Genomic DNA, 25,836 nt, shown 5'->3' with positions numbered 1-25,836 from the left:
CTTATCACCGCGGGAGATTTACTGCCAGGACAATAGAATATACTCATTATGCGTACAATTTAGGGGGGACAATGTTCTTTTATTGCATTTTCTACAGATTATCAAAGGAACTTCTGACCAATTTTAAGATTTCTCCTGACACCTAACTTTTCATGAAATGTACTTCAAAGTGCACATCTTTCCACAGACAAAAGAAAACACAGGAGTATCATGCCAGGGCCAGGTGACTCTCTATAAACCCTGTGGTAATTTTGCAGAGCAGAGTGTGTGCTTGTGTGAGAGTGACATGGGAGCCAGACAGGTCCCTCTGTTGTGCAGCTGGGTTGGCTTAATGAGATATCAGACTCAAACATCAATTCATCAGCCTCATTGATGAGGACAATGAGGGGCAACTGCTCCAGCAAAGAGAGACATTATGGCTCCTCGTGTGGGGATAGGGCTGCCTTGTTTACAAAGGTTATTGGGCACAGAGGGCTTGAAACAGTACACCACACCAGCCTCCACTTTGCTCTGCTCTGCTAGACTCAGCTCCTTTACCCTCGGGGCAGCTTCTCAGGACTTTTTTTGGTTTTTTTAATCTCTTTGATTTTCTGGAACAAAGAGCCAAAAGAAAAATGTACTTCTGGAATCCGGAGGCCAAATTTTCAAATGTATGCATGTGTGTGAATAGGCTAAAAGGAGAACCCATAGAAGCCTGATTGATTAAATAAACAAATCTCATCTTGTTATCATCAGGGTTCCCCGAGCTAAGCAGAGCAGGCTGGGCTGGCTGGAGTCCCCCCTGGCCTCGGCCTTCCCTGACAGAGCATCTGTCTTCATTAAATCTCAGCCAGTGTGCATGACAGCCACTGAAACACTGGTGTCTTCACGATTAATGAAGACAGATGAGTCCCCCCAAGAGGCAGTAAAAAGGAACAAAAAGCAGGAGGGTGAACAAACAGAAAAATAAACCAACAACAAAAAATGAGAACCAATTTCCAAAAAGCTTCCCAAAAACAAGAACATAGTTCATCTGTTTATCCCACTGCTCTATCTCTTTTTGTATTCCTGAATGTTGTTCCACTGTCATATCTGGCTTGTCTCCCTCCACACTTCTCCCACCACACCATGCATAACCCCCCTCCCTTTTCCACTCTCACACACTCTCTCACAGCAGTCATGGCCCCCTGGAAGTGTATGGAAATGGACCCCAGTTTTGTCTTTACAGAGACAGGCCTGTTGTTATAGTCAGACCCTTGTCTGAAGTCTAGAAGAAGAAGAAGAAGAAGAAGAAGAAGAAGATCCATCTGCTTTTTTAGACTGTGCATGTGCTCTACATTTCTAATTTATTCATTTATCCAATAAATAATTCATCTACTTAGTAATTCATAGCTCCAGAGGAATATCATTATCCATCTTGTATCAAGAAGCATAAACACAGATCTGAACTATGAGGACTGCAGCAGGCTACACACAACTTTTATCATAAGTAATATTAATATGAACATTTCCTTAGAAATACACCAGAAACCAAACTTGTAGTGTAAGAAAGAACGACGAACTAAAGGGTCAGTGTTTTGTCTTTTCCTGTAGCACAGCATTTATGTCCTCATTTCTTTCATCTGTGCATACTTGTAGCTTTGTTTGTAGTACACACCTGGCAAGGTCAAACCTCAGGTGGCTACACATTGTCACTGAAACTTGACTCCATGGGTTCAACCCCACAAGTACACAAACACACACACATCATCATATCATAGCAGAGTTTCTTTCAGATGGCTGAGCAGCTCAAACTGGTTGTGGGCTGTGAGGGGTAGAGGAGAGGAAAAGAGAGGAGAGGAGACTGTTTGTCCCAGGCTTTTCCTGTGCTGCTCTGTAGCCCCTGACAGCAGCCCCCTTGGTAGAGCCCTGAGGGGTAAGCAGGCTAGCAATAAGAGAGAGAGAGAGAGAGAGAGAGAGAGAGAGAGAGAGAGAGAGAGAGAGAGAGAGAGAGAGAGATGACTGTGTCATACAAGAAATCCAAACAGGATGCCACTTACACTGAACACTGGCACTGCCCGTCCACGCGAAGGGGTCCAGCCCCGCAAAGAAGGGGCTCGCCTTCCGCAGCATGCATGCACCCCGGCTGGTGACATCATAGAGCTGACGGGGGCCCATTCCCAGAGCCTCCATACAGTCGAACATGGCACCCACCCACCCCCGCCCCTCAGCAAAAAAATAAATCACTCCGAGCCCTCGGTCCTGCCTGCGTCCAGCGCGCGCGTCACTCGCGGAGGCAGTGACAACAACAAACAACAAACAGCAGCAACAGCTCGCGGGGTCTGCTGCCTTCCCCTCTCTGTCTTCACTTATCTCTCGCTGTCACTCCCTCTGCTGCTCTTTCCTGCCGATGCTGGAGTTTCCCTTCGTTCCCCCTCAGCTGGAATGCAGATCTGGTTCCAGCCTGGCTGAGCTGAGCTGAGCTGAGCGTGACTCGGACTCTCTCCCCTGCCCTTGGGTGAGCTGCTCTCTGTCTGCTGTAACAGACCTAAATAACAGCCTCTCACAGCTCTGGCTGAGCCCCAGACACGGCGGAGCGAACCAACTGCCTCGGCATGACGCTCCGAGAGGGGGTGGAGAGAGAGAGAGCGAAAGAGAGAGAGAGCGAGAGAGAGAGAATGCCAGAGAGGGAGGGCTAGAGAGAGGGACCCAGGAGGAGCGGGTAGAAGGGAGGGAGAGGGAGGAGAGGGGGCCGGCAGAGGCTGCACTCGAGGAAGAACTGATCTGGTTAGAGGACAACACTATATGTCCATTCTTCTTTAGCTTTTTTGTTTTTGTTTGTCCCGACTGCTTTTGTGTTTCATATTTCATCCCAGAACTCAAACATACACAGTCCCACCCCTCCTCCTCCTCCCCCCCTCCCCTCACCACGTGTCCCATTCTCCCTGCATGTCTCCTCCATCGCACCTCCCCCAGTTCCCCTGCAGTAAATATGAGCCCCCTCCCCTCCCTTTCCTGAGCCCCCGTCTCTAATCATAACCATATTAAAGTCCAGCCACTGGCCGGGTGAGTGTGTGTGTGTGTGTGTGTGTGTGTGTGTGTGTGTGTGTGTGTGTGTGTGTGTGTGTGTGTGTGTGTGTGTGTGTGTGTGTGTGTGTGTGTGTGTCTGTGTGTGTGTGTGAGTGAGAAAGAGAGGCAGAGAGAGCGAGAAAGAACATTGTGCTGCGGTTGAACCCAGAAACCAGATGCCAGGGTAAATCCCTCCCTCTCTGTCTGTGTGAGGGAACAGAGGATGGGCAGTTCTTTCTGTCTCTCGCTGCCGAAGTGCTTTAACAGTGATGAATGAGGGCTTCCTTGCTCAATCCCCGCAGTGCATTTACACAGACAAATACCCCCAATATACAAACACACCATGTGCTGGACACACTTCTCACAGGTTCTCTTGACCCTGTTTGTGATTTATCTCCGAGCAGCCATTGTGAAGAAACACAGAGAGATGTAAAGGATGCAAATGTGACGTGGTTGTGTAAGTAATTTATTTCAATATGCCACCTGAATGTATCTTTCAGCCCAAGAAAGTCTGCCACATTACACATTTGGCTTTTTCAAACCCAGGATGCTCCGCGTATCGATGAAATAATTCAATTTAAAACATAGCAGTGCCCTCACAGAGACAGTAAATCAAAGGAAAATCAATAGGCGGTCCGCGGTCAATAAAAAAGCCTGTCACTGGTCCTAACTGTTCCTCAGCAGATGGATGGACTCTGCCGAGCTAAAGCAAACAGCTTGATACAATGGGAGATATATGATAATAGAATGACTTTAGTCTGTGTGCCCCACACATTCATCTCCCCTGTCAGGCCAGTACAAGTGGTACAGCCCAGCAGGCAAAAAAGACAACATTTCCTGTCAATCTGTGCTGCTGGCTACACTCTCCATAAACACACAGTGCCCTCCCTCCCTCCCGCCTCCTCCTCCTCGTCTGTCTTACACTTCACTCTTTTTCCTGTCTCATGAAAGAAACCATGCAGTCACATTTCAGGCTATTTTGAATGATTTCGATTAAAATGTTTATTGTCCTAAAAGCTTTTCCTTCGATTGAAATCCCCGTGTTTATTTTGTTAAGCTGGTTCACTAAAGCAGGCATACACACATGCATACACACCGGCACAGACTCACTCGCACATTTAACAGCTCTTTTGTTCCATCAAACAGAAACAAGATCAGTAGTTGTTATGTGTTTCTTCATACACTTGTCGGGTCATAAAGGGGAAGCTTTATGACAGCAGGAATAGAACAGTGAGGCTAACAAACTGTTATCTATCAAAGATGCCCCTGCTAACAGTGTGTTGTTAAAAGTGTGTTTTTTCTACCTCTCCACCCACTGACACAATAATTCCACACAAAAAAGTTCAGATCTGGATGCATTTCAGATGAAACGTCACTGCCACGAGTCACATTTTTATCATCCACTAGTATTCTTCTCACACTCGTCTTTGGTCAGTTTCCTGTGTTTCATTGTTTTTTTTGCTTTCTGCTCGTTTCAAACAGCATCCTGGAAACTCAAAACTGTCCAATCCCCTGGTGTTCAAATGTTCTTGATAACATCGCCGTTATTTGCCAGGCCTGCTCTCTGGACCGGCGTGCAGCAACACAATCGATTTATAATATCGTGTGCTCGCACTTGAAACTCTTTTGTTTTTGGAGGTTTGTGGACCTTATCCGACTCCACTGGTTTTTACATTTTTTTTTTTATTGTGTTTGAGACTATAATTCAGACCACTAACCACAGGTTCTCCAATTGTTGGCACACAGGACTGTGAGCTGAGAGTCTTCCAGCGCTTTAGAGGGTTTGCGGAGTGAGTTCAGACATCTAATCTACACATACTCCATACTGCTGCTGACCCAGGCCGGTCCCGGCCTCCCCTCCCTCCTCGCCTTCCTTCCCCAGCCAGAGAGGTTGAACTCTAGAAGAAACCCCCACTGGGCCACTAACTTTTCCCCCCAAACTTATCCTGCCCTCCCTCCTTCTCTCCCTCACTCCTCTCTCACTCACTCCTCTCTCCTCATACCCCCCCCCCCTCCTCCCCTTTCCCTGTTTCTGCAAATACTCTCCCCATTTCATCAAGTTGGTCGTTTTTCCCTAACTGCATGATTTGCTTTAATTGACAAAGATCTCAGCTTTTGGAAATGTTTCATTTGCAGTGGCTGCCAACTCACTGGTTATTTTGTGTGACTGCCGAGTTTAAATGTTTAATTGCACCGATTAGATCACATTCAAAAATTGTAATGTTTCTTCTGTGACATGCCATGATTCATCTCTTTATCTTTACATCAGACAGGGTTGCTCAGTCAGCTGGTCCCAGACGGTTATAAGTAACTCCACGTGGGTCGGAGCCCAGGAAAATAAGGCTTTACTGTCTGACACTCTGATGCCGATTACAGATAAGACGTATACAACACATTGTTGCCACTTCCTCTGTATACAGGCATTCACGTTCCAGCCAAGCAGTCAACAACGCAGTGGTGTGTGAGGCAATAAAGATGGCTTGTTTTTAAATGCCTATGTGCTAAAAGCAGCATGGTGATTTTGAAAGGAATGCAGCGCTTTTTCATTGCCGATGTGAACATGTGCGCAGTGTGTGGACGTGCTGAAACAGATTGCCGGTGATGATAGAGACACTGAACACCAGTTCAGAGCGCCCTCCCACTGCAGCCAGATGCAGGTTACTCAGAAACACAGACATACACACAGGAATCCTGTTTTGTAGGTTGTTTTTTTTACAAATAATAAATAACTAAAACAACAAGATCCATGCATCCAAAATGCCATCATTTTTATTTATAAACTCATTAAAGAAAGTAACAGAGGGCAATCCGTCAACTGCTCGCCCAGCTGCAGCTTTTACACATGTTCAGCTCTGACACGACATGTAAGCCTATCCACTTATCTTCCTCACGCTCTCACAATATATCTCTGCAAGATACCTGATGTGTCACTGAAGAGGGATGTCAGGAAGGCAAGACATGAATTAATTTGAATATACTTTATTTTGAACATTTATTCAAAGTAAATATAAGTAAAAACTAAACAAAATTGCTCATAAATGAGGGGACGTCCAAGATGACATTTAAATGAACATTTTGTGTCTGAAACTCAGAGAGAAGAAGCAACTTGTCTGGGTCTACCCAATTCTAATCTATAATAATCCATCAATACTCAATCAATCACGTGAACCTACTTTCTGCCCCAGCTTCGATCCCCACAACAATTATGGGAGAGCCCATTTATCAGCGGCGGCCATGTTGGCGTCTGTTCACAGGCTGGTCCCACCAAAGGCCTAACGCAGCTACTTTTCAGAGCACTATCAATTTTGGCCATCTTTCAGCAAAGTATTTCCCCCCCTCGGTCTTTCTCTCTCCCTCTATCTGCACTGTCATGACATTTCGCTACCCGTGTTTTCTGGGAAGAAAATAAAGATCTTCTAGTCATGTGGCGAAAAACACGAAACGTCTTGTCTTGTTCTCTTAAGCCCGCCCAGCGTGCCCTTCCACGCCTTCTGAAGGCCCATCCTTGCTTTCTCGCCATTTTGTGCTCTTCATCTTGCACGTGCCCACAAAGGCCCATCTGAAAACAGACCCCTCCCATTTTTAATAGTAGCCTCTTTATCTTCATCTGTCATCGTGTCAGAGCTGTAGTAAACTCGGTGGCCTCTCCTTTACCAGCAACCTTTGCTGACTTTCCACACACGCAGGCATGCAGGCACAAGCACACATGAACACACTTAATACACAAACACACGCACAGTTTCAGAAAGTTTCCAGCACTTAGGGCAAATTGCACGGAGGGATAACGAAAGAAAATCCAAGGTGAAGACCGAGGAGAAAGAGAAAAAGAGGAGAGAGAAAAGAGTAAGGGAATTCAAGAGTGCATAAGCCGACAGGCTTTAGGTGGATACCTCCGGAGAAGCAGATATTCCCATCAGTTTCACAATAAAAACTCCTGCTTTGAATTGTCAAGAAGAACCCCCCCCCACACACACACCTTTTGAATCGTGGCCAGCAATGGTTGGAAAATAAAACAAGAGCAATGTGAAGGGAATCGATTTACAAAAAGACGAGGAGCGCAGTTGCCATGGGATATACAACCAGGGCTGTTTATTGCTGCTCCAATCTCAGTGACGGATCAAGGACACAATCAAAGTCGTTGTACGTGCTGTCATCACACACAAGGACACACAAATGGTCCGAGCATTGTCAATGTGCTATGTAGATCGTGGTCGAGCAGATGGCTCTTTAATGGTGATACTTTTATGATTACGTTTTTACATCGCGAACATCGAGATAGTGAAATAACGAGGTGCTTCATAATTTCATGTGATACTATCTTTAACATGATGTGTTGCCGTTCATGGATAGAGATAACATTTGTATTCAACATGTGTAGGCCTTAACTCTTCTACTGAAATTAGTTTTATTATTATTTGTTTTTGGCAAAGACTCAGACAACATGACAGATGCTACGCTCGTTAAGAAATTAATATAATTTTGGCACGTGATCATGCACATCATCGGAGATGATAATATTCATATGTAAGAAAATAAACCTCATACATATTTAGAAATCCTTTTACACTGCTCTATCTTCGTCTTTCGAATGATTCTAATCCATAAGCAATGATCACATAAAGGGCTATTTCAATCTCAAATTATGTCTCTCATTCCTGAAGTTTTTCGGAACTTCTTTGAAATCCTCATAAATAATGTTTTCACCCCGGGCTCAGGACGGTTTTTTTCTGCTCCTTCAATAAATCTAACAGAGATCACGAAATGACACAGAGATTGACAGAGGTCAGAGATGATTGGCTTTGCTAGCAAGAGCAAACAGGAAATGTAACTCTCAGGTGTGTCTGAGGGCCTTTCACAGATTTAAAAGAGAGATGACATCACAGTTTATAAAGAGGAACATTAATAGAGTAAGGAGTCTATATGTGTATAGGAAGCTTGTGCCTGTGAGGGACAGCCGGGCTTAGCTCATCAGCTTCATATCCATAAAGCTCCCTTTCTCTTTCATCTCCCTTCTACCCGTCACTAAAATATACAAAATACCCACATAAGCACACACATTATGCAATATCCAAACCTCCATAATGAGGCACGTACCCACCTCCATCAAGGCTGGGCTGAAAGCCAGCACTTCAACCTTTATGGAAACAAAATAAAGCTGCACAATGTGCCGCTTGTGCGAGTTTCCTCATCCAGTGGAGAGGCTTCACTCTGATCATTGACATGTCGCTCTCCCCCATTTAAAGGTTTACTTTGACATTCCCTCTTAAAGCACATTTCCCACCAAAATGGCTCCTTCACGCAACTCCCCAAGCTCCCTAAGCTAACATGACTTCCTTGTGTGTGTGTGTGTGTGTGTGTGTGTGTGTGTGTGTGTGTGTGTGTGTGCGTGTGTGTGCGTGCCTGTGTGTGTGTATTTGTTTAAAAATGCAATGAGTGTTTTTAATGATGTCACTCTGCATGAGGATATTCTTTTCTGCTGGAATTTTTTATCTGCCTGACTTAATGCATGGTGTGTGTGTGTATGTGTGTGTGAGTGTGTGTTTGTGTGTGTGAGTGTGCGAACACACAAGAAATGCTTGCATAGCGAGTAATTCTTACTTTTAAAGACACTGCTTCCTTAAGTGCATCATGTATTTTTCTGTACAGTAGTTTCTATGATACTTGATGATTTATGGAATATATGATATACATTTGACACATATGTATGTCATATTTAGCCTGTTTAATATTGATCGTGATGTTCCTGTTCTTTTTCATATGCTCTGTCCCCCATGTGGGAGAATCTGATTGGGCCAACTTGGGAGATCATCACAATCACCAGAGTGATGGATGTGCATCTATATATTGCTTAATCTGCTTTGTAATGGTGATTTGACAGTTCCTGACCAAGATCTCTGTTAGATCAAAATGTTACACAATTAAAATAGTTGAGGTATTTTTTTTCTTCTTTTTTTCTTCTTCAATATGCTGAACTTTAGTTTAATTATTGTTTTAGTCTGAATCCCTTCCCAACACACACTTTACATTAAAAAAACTGGGTCTTCACCGGGGGCACAGCTGAGCAGACGCAGGCCACTTTTACACAAGTTTCAACACACTGTTCATGTGTTTCTATCAATACAATGCTTTTAATTTTACCCCACTGTGTGACGCAGCCGAAACAGTTCACAGTTGAGCCTCTCGTGAGAGGCACTCAACATAAAGCTGTAAAGTCATGGTCTGAATTGGAAGTCCGAGCCAAGCAAAAGGACTGCACATTTTGGTCCGAGCCATGTGGGCTGAAGGAAATGACCTACTAGCTTTTCAAAACATCCCTGTGGCTGGCTTTGGGGCCAGGGCTCCGGCCCTGATTGGTGAAAGCTTGTAGAGGTGTTTCAGGGCTCAGTGGTGATGTTATCACATAGTAAGTGGCCTTAATGGGCTTCCAACTGTTTGTTTGAAGGGCTCCCATAATGACAGGGATCAGCTGATAACGGCCTCTGCTACACACTGCACAGAGAGCCGTCAGGCCCTCTCATGGATGAATAAACGCAAATATAAAGATATGGGTGGTAAGGATGGGAGTCTTGCAGCGCACCCGCATGGTCGGTGCAACCCTTTCACACAGGCCTGGAAGTGAGGCATTACAGTTTTCTGAGTCCACTTCCTCCTTGTATGCATTAAAAATAAAGAAAAGTCAACTATCTCTGCATGTGCAAACACAGACATCCTGTCTCTTCCCACTTCTGTGCAAAACAGGTATTTCCAAAGTCACTCTGGTGCCAAAACACAGCGCTGCCGTGGGAGGTGCTCCGACCTGTCGGCACACCATGCTCGCCCAACAAAAGGTAGGTTTCACCCGGGCTACCTTTCTAACAACAATTACGCACAGAGCTCTGGAGCCGGCAAGAATGCAGTGTTGTTAGCAGCACACACAAACACACATGTACACAGAGAAATATCCACAGAGCTACTCCCTTTATGTGGAAGGTATTTTCTCTGTCTGGCCTACAGGCAGCCCTGACAACAATGAGTAGGCCTGTTAAGCCAACTCCTGGAGAAGAAGGAGAAGGAGAAGAAAAACAGGGGCCTGGGGAATGTCCAAACCAAGGCCTTTTGTCTGCTGACGGCTGTCAGTAAAGTGACTTGTAAAATTCCTTGTGAAGGGATACACCAAAAGGACGTTTTAAAAGCCCACACTAACAGCTGATCATTTTCCATCCACTGGCGGAAACCCTAACTGATACTCAGATGTCTTTTTTTAATGAGCCTCATCAAAATAGGCTGTATGTCTACGACTAAAACACTTTATCGATGCACACAAAAAGTTAAGTCAGCACTAATTGTCACTATGATCCGGACTTAATCTCTGACCCCAGCCTTGTTGAAGCTGTGACACAGAGTTTAAACAGAATAATTGCAGTCCTTAACCCTTGTGAATGATACTACTGCCAGCGTGGATGTGTCAGTACAAGCAGCCATGTATGAGGGCCCCAGTGCATGTGGTTGCCTGCGTCTTTTTGTGCTTTGATACTTGTTTTTGTTTTAACTCCTGCCAGTGTAAAACACAAAGAATCCATCCGTCAGTGCGGTGAGATTTCACTCTGTGGCAATGGTATGTTTCTAGTTTTTAGATGAAAGAAGGGTTCTGTGGCGTCGGAGAGAGAGAGACGGAGAGAGAGAGAGACACAGAGAGAGAGAGAGACAGAGAGAGAGAGAAGAGTGTCTGTGGTAGTGTGTTTGCATGTGTGTGCATCTGTGTGTTTTCCTAGCAGGGTGTGTTCTTGGATTCCACCACACTAGGACATTACCCCAGGTGCTCTCTCGCCTGTTCTGGTTCTGTGAAAATACCTTGAGGATTAGGTGGGCTGCAGTGGCAAGGAGGACGGGGGGGGGGGGCGGCTTCGTAGTGATTGACAGCTGAAAGGCTGGAGAGGTGCTCAGGCATGCTGTGGTAGGGGAGAGAGGGGGACTGCACACACAGGCAGGGGGGCTCTCAGGCTCTGCACTCAGCTGTTGCCACCCACACCCATTATAGCCCCTCCACCACCTACTACCCACCAACACCTGCCGCCCATTTAGCGCTGCACCCGGATACAATTTCAAATAACTCCTGCTTACCTTTACTTCATGTGCTAACCTCAACAAAACTGCTCCTTCTGTTCTCTCTCTGCCTTCCTTTCTCTCACTGACATCCTCAGCATCACATTTTGCAGCAGTGGTTTACAAGGACACTCCCTGACCCAGAATCCTGATGCCGATTTTTTTTTTAAAAGCTTTTTGAAATTAGCAGGTGTTTTGAGCAGTGTGTGTGTAAATCTGACAATTTTTTCCATGACAGATCAACACTGACCAACAATCTCCTCTTTGTGCTCTGTGCTACATACATCATCCCATGTTAGTGCTTCAGCATACAGCAGCGCCCCCCGTGGTCGGGTCTGAAACTACAGCTTTGACCCGAATGGAGCCTGCTGTGAATGGTACCGGATTGTTTGAACTGGGCTTTCTGCTCACCTTTTTTTCCTCATTCTGAATAAACAGTCAGATATGTCTTTTAATTGCAATTGTGCTCACTTTCAAATATGTGTTGCTTCTCAGAGCACTCATCCCCTCACATTGAAAGAATGTTGTTTGGTCTCTAATTGCAGACTTGTGGGTTGCCTGCCTCACAGAAGCTATGTGAGAGGTGTAGATACAACACACACACACACACACACACACACACACACATGAGCATGCACGCACACACACATACACACACACACACACACACACACTGAAGCCAGAGCTAGAGTTTGTGGTCACAACCACACCATCTACAAGTATCTATACGGAAACCACAGGAGCAGAGTAATCATTGTATTGATGAAGTGATCATGGTTTCTTCGGGGGATTTTCTTCTCATATTGCTATATACTATATTCCTATATCGCAAACAGACCCAAAGGGTTTCCATTTCACCAAATTACACATAATGAAGTGCAATTTAAATAGCCTCTTTCCAGTTCATGTCCAAATTGTATAATGTGACTAAAATGAAGGTATGGAAAACATATGTAGTTAGAGTTGAAATGGAAAAGAATATGCGAGAGCGAGGAAAAGTCCAACGCATATAGTAATGAAACTGACTTACAGAGAGCGGCCATCTCTTTGGGCAGGTCAGCACCAAACCTCCCAAACAGGCTGCTGTTGGCCAGCAGGTCGAAAGGGGAGCGGCTTCTCATGGAGTTGAAGGCGAAGGGGTAGACAGCAGGTGGGAAGCCGGTCATGTGACCCACCTGCTGTTCCCTGTTGGTAGCCATGGCGACGGAGCACACCCCGGGTCCGCAGCAGGCCGCTGGGTGAAATGAACAGGCTCTAGCAACACCTGGAAATCCCCTGAAAAGTTGTAATGTGTCCTTTTGAAGACCCTCAGGGTGTGGGGAATGGATGAGTGACGATATGGCCGCTGGTCTTAGTGACTGCACTTCCGATGGGTCATCCAATTTGATTTTCTGAGGAAAAGAAGGCAGAGACATTAGTTATTGCTTTCGAATAAATTCACCACATAAAATGCAAGAATTATTGTTTGTGATTAGCTTGAACATGACGATACAATCAATGGCTTGTGTTGGCATCCTCTCTGGATTCCACAAACACAATTCACCTCACATCAACTCTGAGACCATAATCCATCGACACTCTGGGACGGAGAAAAGTTTATCCACAGCTCTAATGTAAGAAGGATGTGCACAATTCAGACCAACAGGTATGAAAGAATGGGAAGGAAAAGAAGTGAGGAAGAACAGCAGGAACCAGAGCAGATAAAGATGTGAGAGAGAAAGAACGAGTGAGCAGTGAGAGGGAAAGCCAGAAAAAAACTGGGACTGGGCGAGGGGAAAAGAAAATAAGAAAGAAGTTTGGAAAAAGTTATAACAGGGAAGAGCGGGAGGGAGAAAAGAGAGAGAGCTCTTGTTCTTGCAGTTTTGAAGAGCTTCCAGACTTCTACAGTGATTCCAGGCTATGCCATATGATTTAAATCACCAGAACTCTACTATAAAGACCTCCTCTGTTCCTGCTGCCAGCCTAGCACAGCAGCCTGCCTCTCTGCCTCTCTGCCTCTTTCCCTCAGGACCAGAGGCCCAGACACGGGGTCCAGAGCACGAAGAAGCGAGGAGGAGGGGGTCGATGGGGATAGAGGGTACAGGGAAAATGAGATCCACTGATTGCTAACTGCTGCTGTCACTTCCAACTATCCTCTCTTGAGGTCAGGCTCCCGTCCCACAGAGTCATTTTGGCCCTAACCTCCAGCTGCCAGCTCGTCACATTGACTCCACACAGTCGGCGCAGACAAGTCAGACTCCAGGGTGGACAAGGCTGCAGTTATGCCCCACCGTTGATGGTTAATACAAGAGGAGGAAAACATTCCCAGCAAAGCCTCCCATTTTCTTTTTCATGTTTTCTCTTTGCCTTTCGCTTCCCTTGCGTGATTTCATGAGTGGGTGGTGTGATCAGCTTGTTTTTTAAATGTGGCTTTGAAAAAGAGCAGAGCCAAGGAATTTGGAACTGCTGTGGCTTGTGAATCCAGGAGAAAAAACAGGAACAAAATCTAAGTAATGAATTCAATATAAACAAAGAAATGAGTTGGAGGGTGGGGGGGGGGGGGGCGGCTAAGAGATCTAAGGCTGAACCGGTGAACTGCTGAACTGAGTGAAAAATGCACAGAGGAACAGTGACGGGGTCTGGGCACTGGGGGGCACTAAGAGGTGGCGCCGTGCCCAGGAAAAAGACAGAGAGCTTTCCAAAACACACACGAACACACCACACAGTCTGAAACACACGTGCAATCAAGCACTGAACAAAAAACCTCTTCACATGTGTGAGAGCACACACACACACACACACACACACACACCTCTCACCCTTTGCCTTTTCCAGGGCTCTGGCTCCCTCCCTGCCTCTCTTTCTGGCTCTTTCTCTTTCAACAGAGCCAGTTAATTACACCCTACTGCTGCAGGCAGCTTCAAACCACCACTAATTTAGAGTTCCATTACAGTAAACTGTTCCACATGTGCATCCAGAGCCCAGGCAGGCTCGGGTGGCCACGTTTCAGGAAGGAGCAGCCGCCGATATATGCACCCACCCCCATCCTGCCAACACAGCCATACTGCCATCTTTCTTTTTCTTTCTTTTCTTTCCTCTCTGTGTTTCTTTTTTCCCCCTTTTCAGTCCATCCCTCATCTTAACTACTTTTACATTTATTCTCCATTTTCTGACCCACCCCACATCTCTCTATCCTCTCTTTAATCATGTACTTTTACCAAGTCCTCTCTCCCCTCCCCCCCCCCCCCCCCACCTACACCCCATTTCCATCCCTCTATTGCTTATACAACTTGTACCATGACCCTGTGCAGCGGTTTCACTGCGTGGCTAACACACAAAAACATCACTAAAGAGTTCACAGTGGGCCTAATGGGAGAAGAGGTACAGACTGGAAAAACAAAACTGCCAGCAACACACAGGCTCATAGTGAGTGTGTGTGTGTGTGTGTGTGTGTGTGTGTGTGTGTTATGAGTATATACTTGGCCAGCGTTAGGCCCGTTTGGGTATCTGCCTCATGAACTCAAACCAGCCCCCATAAAGGCAGCACAATGTGTCTGAGAGTTCTGGGAGAAGAGAGAACAATAAAGAGAAAAAGGAAGATGTGAAAGAAAAAGAAGGATTGTGGCAGAGAGTAGGACCGTACACATGAATTGTGTATTCCCACGGGGGTAAAAAATATATTAATCTAAAAATTAAGCTTTAGGTGCTTTTCAAGCCACCAGACTCAGGCGGAAAAACCTCAGCACAATAAACCGCAGTCCCACTGTACGTTCGCACATATGTCATGAAGCAACGAACTAAAGAGTTGTACAGAGAGACACACGCAGTCTTTTAAAATAGAACCCAGTCACTTTACTCTCCCCAAACACAATAATGAATTAATAAAAGAGTTGGCGCCAGTGTTTTTTAATGAGTCACATCAGCCCCGCTGCTTTTTACAGAGCCATTTATGTTTTATGTTGGGTCCTGTGGTAGGCTAACTTCGCCAGCCCGTCTGGAGCTATAAGGGGATAAGGGGAATTTTGAGTGACCTCATCCCCTGTTAGCCAGGCCAAATGGGCATAGAGGGCCTCCCCACTTCCCTTGAGCCTGAGGGGCACACAGGAGGCAGCAGGCATCCAGGCAGGCGAGGAGCACCAGGGCCAGCTATGAGTGGCTTCACGGCTGTTGCTGGGACTTTCCATCACTCCCTAAGAGGTGCGCTGTCGCAGTTTAAATTGACTGTGGTTGTTTCTGTAAATAGTGGAGTGTCAGACCTCGCAGTAGTTCATAATGTTAAGGTAGACTCATTGGTTACTTGAGGTAATTCATTGATTTGATCAAAACGACGTGTAGCAAATAAAAATAAAATGAAATCAATCAAGGCGACAATTCGGAGACAAGCCGAGGCACGCTTAGAGAGGGTGAAATTATCTTGTTTGCTGAGGAGTTCGGGTTTCAACAAAAAGACGGAGCAGAACGTAGAGTCAAGCACGAGGGAAAAAGACCGAGAGAGAGCAAACAGTTCCCACAGATTGAATGTCTGTCAAACAAAGGGTATCAAATCCTCTGTGAGCTAAACAACAAGTGTGCCTTAACAGTGGTGACGGAGTGAGGCCCCTCAGGCAAGAAGAACTGCAGTCAAACAAAACAAATAAATCACGGCATCTCAGGAAGCTCTGCACCACACAACCAAGAAAACAGCAGGTTTTTTGGTCAGCAAAAGAAACCACAGGTGATTACTCTGCGTATATGAGCAGGATTCTGGGTGCCATGGCCCGCTTTGCTAACTGGAGGACGTTTCTTGTGGCAGTCAAAGAAACACACACAAACTTACAGTAACTGTGTGTGTTGTTATATTGAATTATAATTGCATGTTTGCCTCAGTGGATATTTGTCTTTGAAGTCAAATTCAAACACCACTCCTCACGCTCTATGCCGAGCTTGAGTGGGTTCACACTTTTTTGGGGAGTTCTTAGACTCCAAAGAAGGCCACAATATGCAATTGTAAAAAAAAAAACTGTCTTTCAGTCCAATGCAGAGCAGCTATTCAAAACCGTTTACTGCAAGGATTGCATGGTAAATGCACAGCCTTGAGACACATTAATATACATTGTAGCAGGGCAGAGAAAAGCTGAGGAACCTTGGCAGAATCACAGAATCCTCTCACTATTTCTCCACCTCTGACTTGCCTACTCCTTCTCATTTCTTGCCATAAAACCATTCATATCTTCCGTGAACTGTCCTTCAATTGTCAACATCATAAAGTGATTTATTGTCGGTAACTTTGTAAAGGAAAGGACTTGCAGCACAGACGGCTATGTTTAAGTTTTGTGTTGTTGGTGAAGTTACACACTGATTTTATAATCCACGTGACCTGAGGTGACACGATCGTTTCCAACAGTTGGGCGCAAAAGGAACGCTTATTGTCATCAACATTGTTTTGCACTCTCACGGACTACTTAAAACGTTAATAATGAAAGATAATGAGAGTGTTATTTGATCTTATGGCTGGCGTCAGCAGTATTTTGTCTGTGAAAACAATATCCTCAACCCTCCTATCTGATACAAAGCTGACAGCTCCCTGTCTTTCAACAAGTGGCTGGCTAATGGCTCTGAGGAGACACCCAGTGACAGACGGTCCAGTGCCTCCAAACAGACCGGCATTCCATCGCCTCAAACTTGTTTGACATCTGCCTCCTCATGGCATCACACAAACACAGATTTGCTTTCAGCAACAATGCAAAGAAGCACCTCTGTTTAATCACTTGTCACTTGAGCAGGTTTTTGTTTTTCAGGAGTGCCACTGGGGAGTGGCATTATGCAATCTTTGCTTTTGTATCTTTACATATCCTACAAAAATAAATTCAAATATTAGAATTGTTTGATCTCTCTTTCTTCTCTTTGTTCAAACATGTTGCTGTGTTGACTTGCAGCGGTGGAGAGAAGTATGGAAAGAGTGAGACATAAAACACTTGGTGACATGATGAAGTCATCCTGACAGCGGGCTGTTTCCATGATGTGGTGGCGCTTTTCGGAGTGCTCAACATGGAGACTTCAGCAGTGGGTGCAGCAACACAAGAAAACACACCACAGCAGGAAAAGGCCAAGGGACATGATGGGAAGACATTTTGAAAAACAAATAGAGAATTAGAGAGACAGGAAATAAAGCAAGAGAAGAAAATTCTTTTAGATTTCAAATGGTAAGGTTGGTGCTACTAATACATCTTGTTTTGAAATTACAAAGAAATGATTCACACGGGCGATGGTTCCCTTCCTCAACAAACAATCCTTTCTCTGTATGAAGAGATGCGTAATGGATGGGTTCGCCACCACCACTTTTAGCCTCAGGAGTCAAAGCAACACTCAAGCAGGCCCAAACACACACATGCAGGCACAACATGCAAAACAACATTGGCAGACGCTTAACTGTGCGTCAAGAAATCTCCTAATGAGAGCTTGAAGGCAGGGTGAACATGTAAAGCCTCAAAACCAGAAAGCACACCTGCAAAAATAGACACAGGAAATGGTGTGCAGATAGTTTCCTTGTTAATTATAGTTTGCTTGCAGATAGCCCCTCGATTCTCCTCCAACCACCTGTCTAACCCCTCCCGACTACTTGGCCTTAATTGCTATAGAAATTCCACCAAAAGACAGGCATCAACAACTCCCAGATTTACTGCTCAAAGTCACGTCACAAAGAAGGACTGTTGCAGGTTTTGTAAGACAGAAAATGTTATAAGGCGACTGTTATTTCAGTGGCTTCCACAAAACCTCAGATGTACCTACACCTAAAAAGTGTTCTCACATAACACACTTTTTTTGCTATTAAATTTTTTTTAAACACAATATATTGTTCATACTACAGTTTTGTGTCATTTTTAGTCCTTATTGGTTTTATTGGCAATATGATTCTGTTATTAGAATCAATGTTTCTCTTGTTTTCATTGTTTTATGATTTCAATTTTCTGATTTTTGATCCATAACATGTCTAAATTCAAGACATATATCTGAAAAAATGCCTATAATCTAACTGCTTAAAAGAAAGAAGAAGCTCTGTGTTTTTGTTTCAAAGTAGTTATTTCCATGTACATTTACCCAGTGTATTGCTGCTGATCTGTACTGGTAGATAGGCAGTATGAGAGCATTGATTTAATAATGTTGAGCTGGTCTGTTGCATGACATGTAAATATCTACAGAAACGAGAGAATGGTTTTGCCGAGGCCGATACGTTGAGCTGAGATACTCATAATCACAAGCATGGATCACGAGTAATGACACATATACACTCATCTGCAGCATATAACAGCAAGCACAAATAATAATTGATTCCAAAGCCGAAGACGAGCAAAATGCTTTGACCGACACCGTGAAAGTAAAGCTGCTCTGCATTGACAGCCTGTCCTTGATAAAGAGACCCACGGGTGGCGCTCTGGAGGAGCAGGAGAGCGCAGTGATATTACTCTGTCTCAGAGATGAGCTCCATTTCTTCCACTCCAGATGTCACCGACTCAGAGTCAAACTGATAGACCAGATGACAGCGGAGGGCGCTACAGAAATCACTGGCCTTCAAGCCGGCCTCCCTCACTCGCCCATGCGGGTGTTTTTTCGATTCACTTCAATCAAACAGTGCGTCACACTTATGTCAAGTCCACCAGGGGAAATAAGCAGCGGACAGCAGGTGCAAAGCAAAGGCAGTCCAGCTGCTGGAGCAATAAACCAACACACTGCAGAAGGCTACACTCTGACATCACGTGCCTGATATCATCCTATGTCCAGATCAAATACATCTGAATGCAATTAGATTTGGACCGTGTTACTCTGACAAGGGAAGCCTGTTAAGCGAACACATATGACGGCAATAATAAGTAATCATCGCCGACACACTGCTATGGGAACACAATGGATACACGTATGAATGAAAACTGGGTCTGACACACCTCACTCCACAGGAATTAGTCTCTGCTGTTTAAAACTTGGAAAACAATGCTCGTCTTGTCCAAGTGTTCATATGTTGCGCATAAAAAAACAGGTCAAGGGCTGGTGACTGCTGTGGTGAATACACATCAAACACATGCAAGTGTGTATACACTAACACAGACACACATGCTAATAATAAAGAGCTCCACAGGCACTGGGTAACACTTGAAACGCTCACTAATAAGCACATATGTGCACACAGGCACATGCAGGCACACATGCTCATGTTTTCATATAAACTCAGTGTCACTCTCACATTAATAAAGCAGAAAGAAGCCAACACACTAAAACACTGCGTGCAAACCGACATATGTGTTCTGACTTTTTAGTGTTGACACATGAAAATCTGGTCAGATTTCTGGGAAAACACAGATTAATTGTCTCAAAGCCTCTCCAGTGTTTTGCACTCGGCCTCTGTCTTCAATTAAAACTGTCCACCCATTCCCAAAAAAACACAAACACAGCAACTCTCTCTTTTTCTTTCTCTGTGTTCACAAAGAGAGAGAGTGAGAAAAAGGAAGACGAACAACAACTAAAGTAGATATTTAACTTTTTAAGTATAGATTACTCACGCGCTCAGGTGCTCATGAGGCAGACGGACAGATGAGGCAGTTGACGGAACGATCTGATGAGCAGAGCGAGCCGGGAAAAAGGAGTAAAGTTGTGTGTATGTTCATCAGAGTCTTTCTGACAGCAAAGACAGAGTAGCAGTAAGCCTCTCTCTCTCTCTCTCTCTCTCTCTCCCCCTCCTTCTTCCAGTCTCTCCTCCTCCTTTTCTCTAGTAGTCTCTACCTCTTAAAATCACCCTTTCACTCCCCAAACACCAGCATACACTCACTCTCTTACTCACGAAGAAACAAGTATACTCTCTGAATCATAAAGCCTTCCTTTGTCACGTGACACAAGACTTCAAATAAACAGCACATTTTTTCACAAGCCGCAAAATGCCTGAAGGGAAGAAAAAGGCGCTGAGAGCTTAAGTTTCTGTTTTTAATTCTCTCTCCCTTCTTTGTCTCTCGGGTGAATTATTTGTCTCTTCTTCATCTTCTTGGCTGAGGAGCCTTACCTACTAACTCTTTGCGCATGTTTCAGTACGGAGCCATGTCGAGATCTTAGCTCATTCATGTTTAATCAATACATCCAGAAGTTAATAGGAGAGGATGTTTCAGAATGCGAAACATAAATAATAATGTTTTGATTTAACACAGATGATGCTAATGGTAAGCCAATAGATTTATTCTTCCAAGAAAATGTCACCTCGTCATTTATTCCCAGTGTGATCAATTAATGGAATAATCATGAAGGACTTTTGCCCAATTTATCTGCTCACTACAGGCTGGTAGGTGCTCATATTTGTGTTTGATTGATTCTAATATTTCTTTGACAATCTTCCCAGAGCAGTGATAATAAAACATGACAATTAGTACCACTGCTGATGCTATATACTACTGATTGTACTGACTATTAAGGAAAGTATGAGGCCGTTGTGAAACTGATGAAGAAAGTATTGGACACAGAATATCTACAACATTCTTGCTGAGAACTAATTTAAACCAGAATTTGACATTCAACGCTGGAATCTGACATTTTTTAGGTCACATATTATCCATCAATATCCTGCCAAACAATACGCAGTAAGGAATATTTTCTAAATACAAGATTACTGCAGACTTCTGGACCTAAAATCCCATCAGCTCTGAACATAAAACTCGGGGCGGCACATCAGCTCCAGGGAAGTCCCGTGTGAGATGGCAGCGCTGTGCAGCTGCAGCAGCGACACATTTGGGCGTGCCCCCAAATGTGCCCCTCTCTCTATATGAGATCATATGTTTCAGATCTGTGTTTGTGTGTTTGTGGTTCTGGGCGTGTGCCCTGCTTTTCTAAATGAAATGTTTCTCAAGTTGTTTTGGTTATGAGAAGCACCTCAAACCTCCGAACTGGGAGGAAAGGGCACACCTCAACTGGCACCTCAACTGGGACCCCAACGGACGCTTTTACTGTCCCTCTGCAGCACAGAATAGATAAACTACATCTTGTGATGAAAAAACATAAAACGTGGAAATACATGTATATGCTTCTTTAACACTCACATAATACAAATAGTCTAATTAACATCTAAACCAAGTAAGTGCAGCAAGCATTTTCAAAATAACCAACTTATACATGAACAACTTATTCTGAAACTTCATCTAAAACAATGCCCTGCCGGCATGTCGGCCGTGCATCACTTCACATTCTCCCAGATCTCACAGTCTGAGGCAGAATTTCCGACCAATGCGTCACGTGGAACTTTTGTTTTGGTCTTGACAACTATCTGTCCATTTAAGACCTGATATAACTGTTGCATATTGTTTTTGTAAATCACAGTAACTGGCCTGATACAGGCCGAGAACTCATCTCTAAACACGCTGAACCCAATATGTCTCCAGGATAAAGTCATGCCATTATAATAAAAAACACAAGTGCCCGGCCTCAAGCTTATTATTCCTGTGTGCTTCCGATCTTTACAGCCACATATGGTCTACAGTAGTTTCATACATTTTTTTATGTGAATTTGCTGGTACATAAGCAGTGTTGCCTTTTTGCAGAAACCTTATATTCAGGAAGCACATAATCTAATCCCCACTGCAAGAAGCACTTCAGATGATCCTTATCTTGTTGACATTTGATTCATGTTTTGCTTATGAGGCCACTAAGCCTAATATAAATCTCTTAACTGTTTACATAGCAGTGCTAAATCAGCAACATGAAAACAATATGAAACAAGAAGGTAAATACAGCCAGAATAACTTGGTATAAGCCATTAGAGTGACATAAAGAGTAAAGTGTGTATCTCTAGTCAGTGTAATCCTATCAGGCTGACTGAGAGCATGCATCGGTGTCAGAATGCGCAGTGAAGTACATGATGATAGTTGTGTGTGTGTGTCAGTGTTCAGGGCGTGCTGTGCTCCGTATTAAATTATGATATTGAGCTTTAGCAGGGGTTGTGTTTAGTCTTGCAGTACGCATGTCACTTGAGAATATCTGTGTGTGTGTGTGTGTGTGTGTGTGTGTGTGTGTGTGTGTGTGTGTGTGTGTGTGTGTGTGTGTGTGTGTGTGTGTGTGTGTGTGTGTGTCTGTGTTTGTGTCTGTGCATGGATGAGTATGCGTAGGCAGTAGCACCAAGAAGGTCAGAGGTTACTGGTGTTTGTGTTTCAGTGTCAGTGAAGTGTGCTCCAGGCAGAGATTTATGATCATTGTGTCTGGGAGGCTGCAGAGTGGGGGATAATGAAGATAGATCAGGGTGCTATCTCTCTCTCTGGGCACCACTGGAAACATGGCCTATGGCCCTGTCCTCTCTCGTATCATTAACTTCAGCCTGTGACATCATAACGAACTGCCCTGACATCAATCCTAACACAGTGTGCTCCGGCAAAAAGTCAAACGCAAGAGAGGCCATTCCTCACAGGAAGTCATCCGGCAAACAGAGGCATTGTTCAGCTTTGCAGCTTCTCTGGGTGTGTTTATGAAGATATGAAATATTCATGGAGACATCATACTCAGTCGTGTGTTTCCACTTTAGATTCAACATATTTGCATTCACAGAGCCATGGAGTAGAGGCCCGAGGCTCGCTGGCAGAGGGAGAGCTGCGAAAGAGAGGAAAGGGGGGATGATAGAGGGAACAAGAGAGGGAGGAAGTGAGGTTATAGGGGTTAAAGTGAGATTGAGAAGGCAGGTCAGGATTGGAAGATGAGAGGGTCAGTGGTACAGGGGATGTGAAGAGAAAGGGGTGTGAAATAGTAAGAGGGAGGAAAAGAAAACGGCAGAGTGAGATGGGGAGAGGGGTGGAGAGAAGGAGGGAGAGGAGGGGGTTGATTGGTGGTGGGGAGGGAGCGGGTGCCTGTGGCGGCAGGTTTTAATCAGTAACAAGATGCCTGTAATGAGATCACTCTTTCCCCACATTCAGATTGATGTCATGTGAAGTTTGGTGCCACACCGAGGCTGGCAGGGGACGCAGGGCGAAGACACTCACCCCACTCAAGACCCATTGGTGCACACATGTGCAGAAACACACACACACACACACATAAATATAGACTTGCTTGCACTTTCTTGGTTACAGACTTAAACACACATCCTGTGAAATGAAGGAGCTCATTCATCCAGCCTGGCAAAGTGCGCTCATTTAGAGTCCAACCGCCTTGAAGCAAAAACATACACAGAGGAATACTCACAGGAAAGTGAGTTACTCATGGCAAAGGAAAAATGTATGTGTTCGGGACCGAAGGACATACGCCACTATGTACTCCTCTAACAAAAACAAATGAGCACAAAGCTTGGAACAGTTAGCGAGAGAGCCAAAAGCCTTTTTTTACTGGAACTGAGGGAAAACGAGAGGGGGAGAGGAAATAAAAAGAGGAGTGTATGTGCGCTTATTGTGCATATTTTGGGGAGCATTCAGAGGCTGTCGACACAGCTACCAGCGTGTGTGCCAGCATATGAGCCTATTCCCCAACATGTGTGTCCAATGAAAGGTGAACGGCTCTCCTGTCTATACTTTCCTCAAAGAATCAGCCATGATGTCACCATGAACCCATCTTGAACCCACCTCTGTCAAAAAGCATTACTCCGGCCCTCCCTCTCGCTGCCTCGTTTTCTGTTCCACCTCTCCCTCCTTCGCGCTCCGTTCCTGCCTCTCTAGAGTTCTTCACTGAGCTCCCATTCTTTTGCTTTCCTCATTTTAATATTTCCGTATTCTTCAACATTTCCACTTCTCCTATCCATGCCTCTTTTCTTTCTTACTGAAAGCACACACACTCCTTTTTTTTGGCAAGCATGGTCTAATTGAATCACCAAAAAGTATGTATGCCGTATGCCAGAAATGCCAGGATGTTCTGATTATTATAAACTCTGTTTAAGCTGTGGTTTGACAAAAAATAAATGCTTTGAGTGCATGAGGAGATGCCAAAAAATAAAAGCTGAAAAAAATTAGGAATAGGGGAGAATGCAAATGAAAGAGGGGAAAGAGAGAGAAGGAAGAGAGGGGTGGTGGGGGCAGCCAGAGAGCCACATATGGAAGTGATTCTGTAATTACTGCAAATCTGTGAGCTCAAAAGGAAAGGTCTTCTTTTCCATGCCTCCTTCCCCGCACATAAAACTGCCCTTGTGAGAAAGTTGGGCACTAAATACTGAGCAGGAAACATGAAAAGGTTTTCATTTTCTTTTGCCTTTCGGCATGTGAGGTTGGTATATATATATATATATATTGCATATGTTTAGTATGTCGAGGGTCACATTTAGCAAATTTCCTTCAGAGAAGAAGAACAAAGCCTGTTGATCATTAGGCTAATTCCACAAAGTACTACTGGAAAATCTGATTTGCTTTGCTTTCCTGAGTTTAATCAACCGTCCTGGAAGATAATCTCAAATAAACTGGGGAAGTTGAGCCAGATATAAAGTGAACTATGTCACTTAAGTGGCATCCTATACACTAAAAGCACCAATTCAACAAGATACGTGCGGACAGGGGGCTGTTTGGGAGAGTACGAGAGGGGGAGGGGGGTTACAGTTCAGACAGACAGTGATGAAGACTTTCTGCTCAGCCTCAGGCAACGCAGTGCTTTACAGGTGTGTCTGTTGGCAGCGACTTCTGTTCTGCTCAGTCCCCTAACAGCTTCAGCAACCTGTAATTATCTCTTGCCCTGCCATAACGTGTTCTCGTGATGAGGGACGAGCCTCACACACACACACGGATTGACGCAGTTCGAGCTGCATTTATTCATAGACACATCCAATGAAACCCGGAAGGAGATGATGTATGTAAAGTACACAACCCTACCTGCTCCGCCTAGAAGTAGGCTAGTGTGTGCCTCGGCGTCATAAACGAGCACATTCCCCAAAGAAGTTTGAAACATAAATAATGGTTGACAAGCGCACGCACATGGAAGTTGTCTGTGGAGGAGTCAAAACAAAGTCAGGGACAGTCTTCAGATGAGTCCTCCGCCACAGCGCATCGGCTTGTGAAGGCCACGCCAGTTGGCCTCGCGCTTCAGAGATCATTTCAGTCAGTTGTCAGATCTTGATGAGCTGCCAGTCTGTCACCGAGTCACCGCAGCTCAGGGGCGTCGATGATGGGAGCTCACATGCGGAGGAGATGTGTGGCACTGTGACTCCCCCTAGTGACGGAGAGAAGGAACGCAGCACACGTCCCGTCCATCAGGGCGGGGAGGAGAAGGAAAACCCTCACACAAACACTCAAGATGTATGTAAATATAGAGCCTCTACATCGTGCTGATCCTTGCCTCCAATTATATAGCAATATGAGCAGAACACTTGTGTATGTGTAGAAAGGAATCAAATACATATTTTAGAGTTAACAAGGTATTAAAACAATTATTTAATTATTGGATGGAAATGGATCAAATATATAAATTGATTATAGTTCAAAGAAAACTTGTATTATAGCTTCTTAACTAACGTTTCAGTTTTAAAAAGCAGTGTAAGTGGTTAATAAGACCTATTACATTGTTATAGTTTTTTTAAACAGTTTTATTTCGAACCTGATGATAACAAAACAAATAATTGACCAGTGCTGCTTAACAAAATATGTCTTATTATTATTTTTAATGGCACATTTAAATAGTTTGACTAAGTTGAAATTTGATTTTTAAAAGTTACAATTATTTGTCTGCAATATAACCATGAAAGTGTACTCTTGCATTGAGACTTCTATGAACATTGTAGTCTCGATAGACAGATCATGCTATGCGTCGATGCCATAATGTAACACTAAGGGGCACTTTCCACAA

At 44.4% G+C, this 25,836-nt stretch overlaps 1 protein-coding gene across 2 annotated transcripts in view; it reads right to left on the bottom strand.

Moving 5' to 3' along the window:
* Window positions 1–19,770, bottom strand: part of rarga (retinoic acid receptor gamma a) — a 36,944-nt gene extending 17,174 nt beyond the window's left edge. The window contains exons 1-2 of one of the 2 annotated variants that reach the window (XM_056422581.1): window positions 19,620–19,770; window positions 12,140–12,500 (exon numbers count right to left, since the gene is read on the bottom strand). In XM_056422581.1, the coding sequence (XP_056278556.1) occupies window positions 12,140–12,308 (169 nt within the window). In that variant the 5' untranslated portion in view covers window positions 12,309–12,500; window positions 19,620–19,770. Of the gene's footprint in view, window positions 1–2,018; window positions 2,551–12,139; window positions 12,501–19,619 lie in introns of those variants that run through there. The other variant, XM_056422582.1, reaches the window with a different exon arrangement.
* Window positions 19,771–25,836: the final 6,066 nt, after the last annotated feature.

The sequence above is a fragment of the Pseudoliparis swirei genome, chromosome 9 (assembly GCF_029220125.1).
Source record: "Pseudoliparis swirei isolate HS2019 ecotype Mariana Trench chromosome 9, NWPU_hadal_v1, whole genome shotgun sequence".
In the NCBI taxonomy this organism is placed as follows: Eukaryota; Metazoa; Chordata; class Actinopteri; order Perciformes; family Liparidae; genus Pseudoliparis; species Pseudoliparis swirei.
The sequence above is the reverse complement of the archived record's forward strand: the minus strand, read 5'-3'. Positions and strand labels throughout refer to the sequence as shown.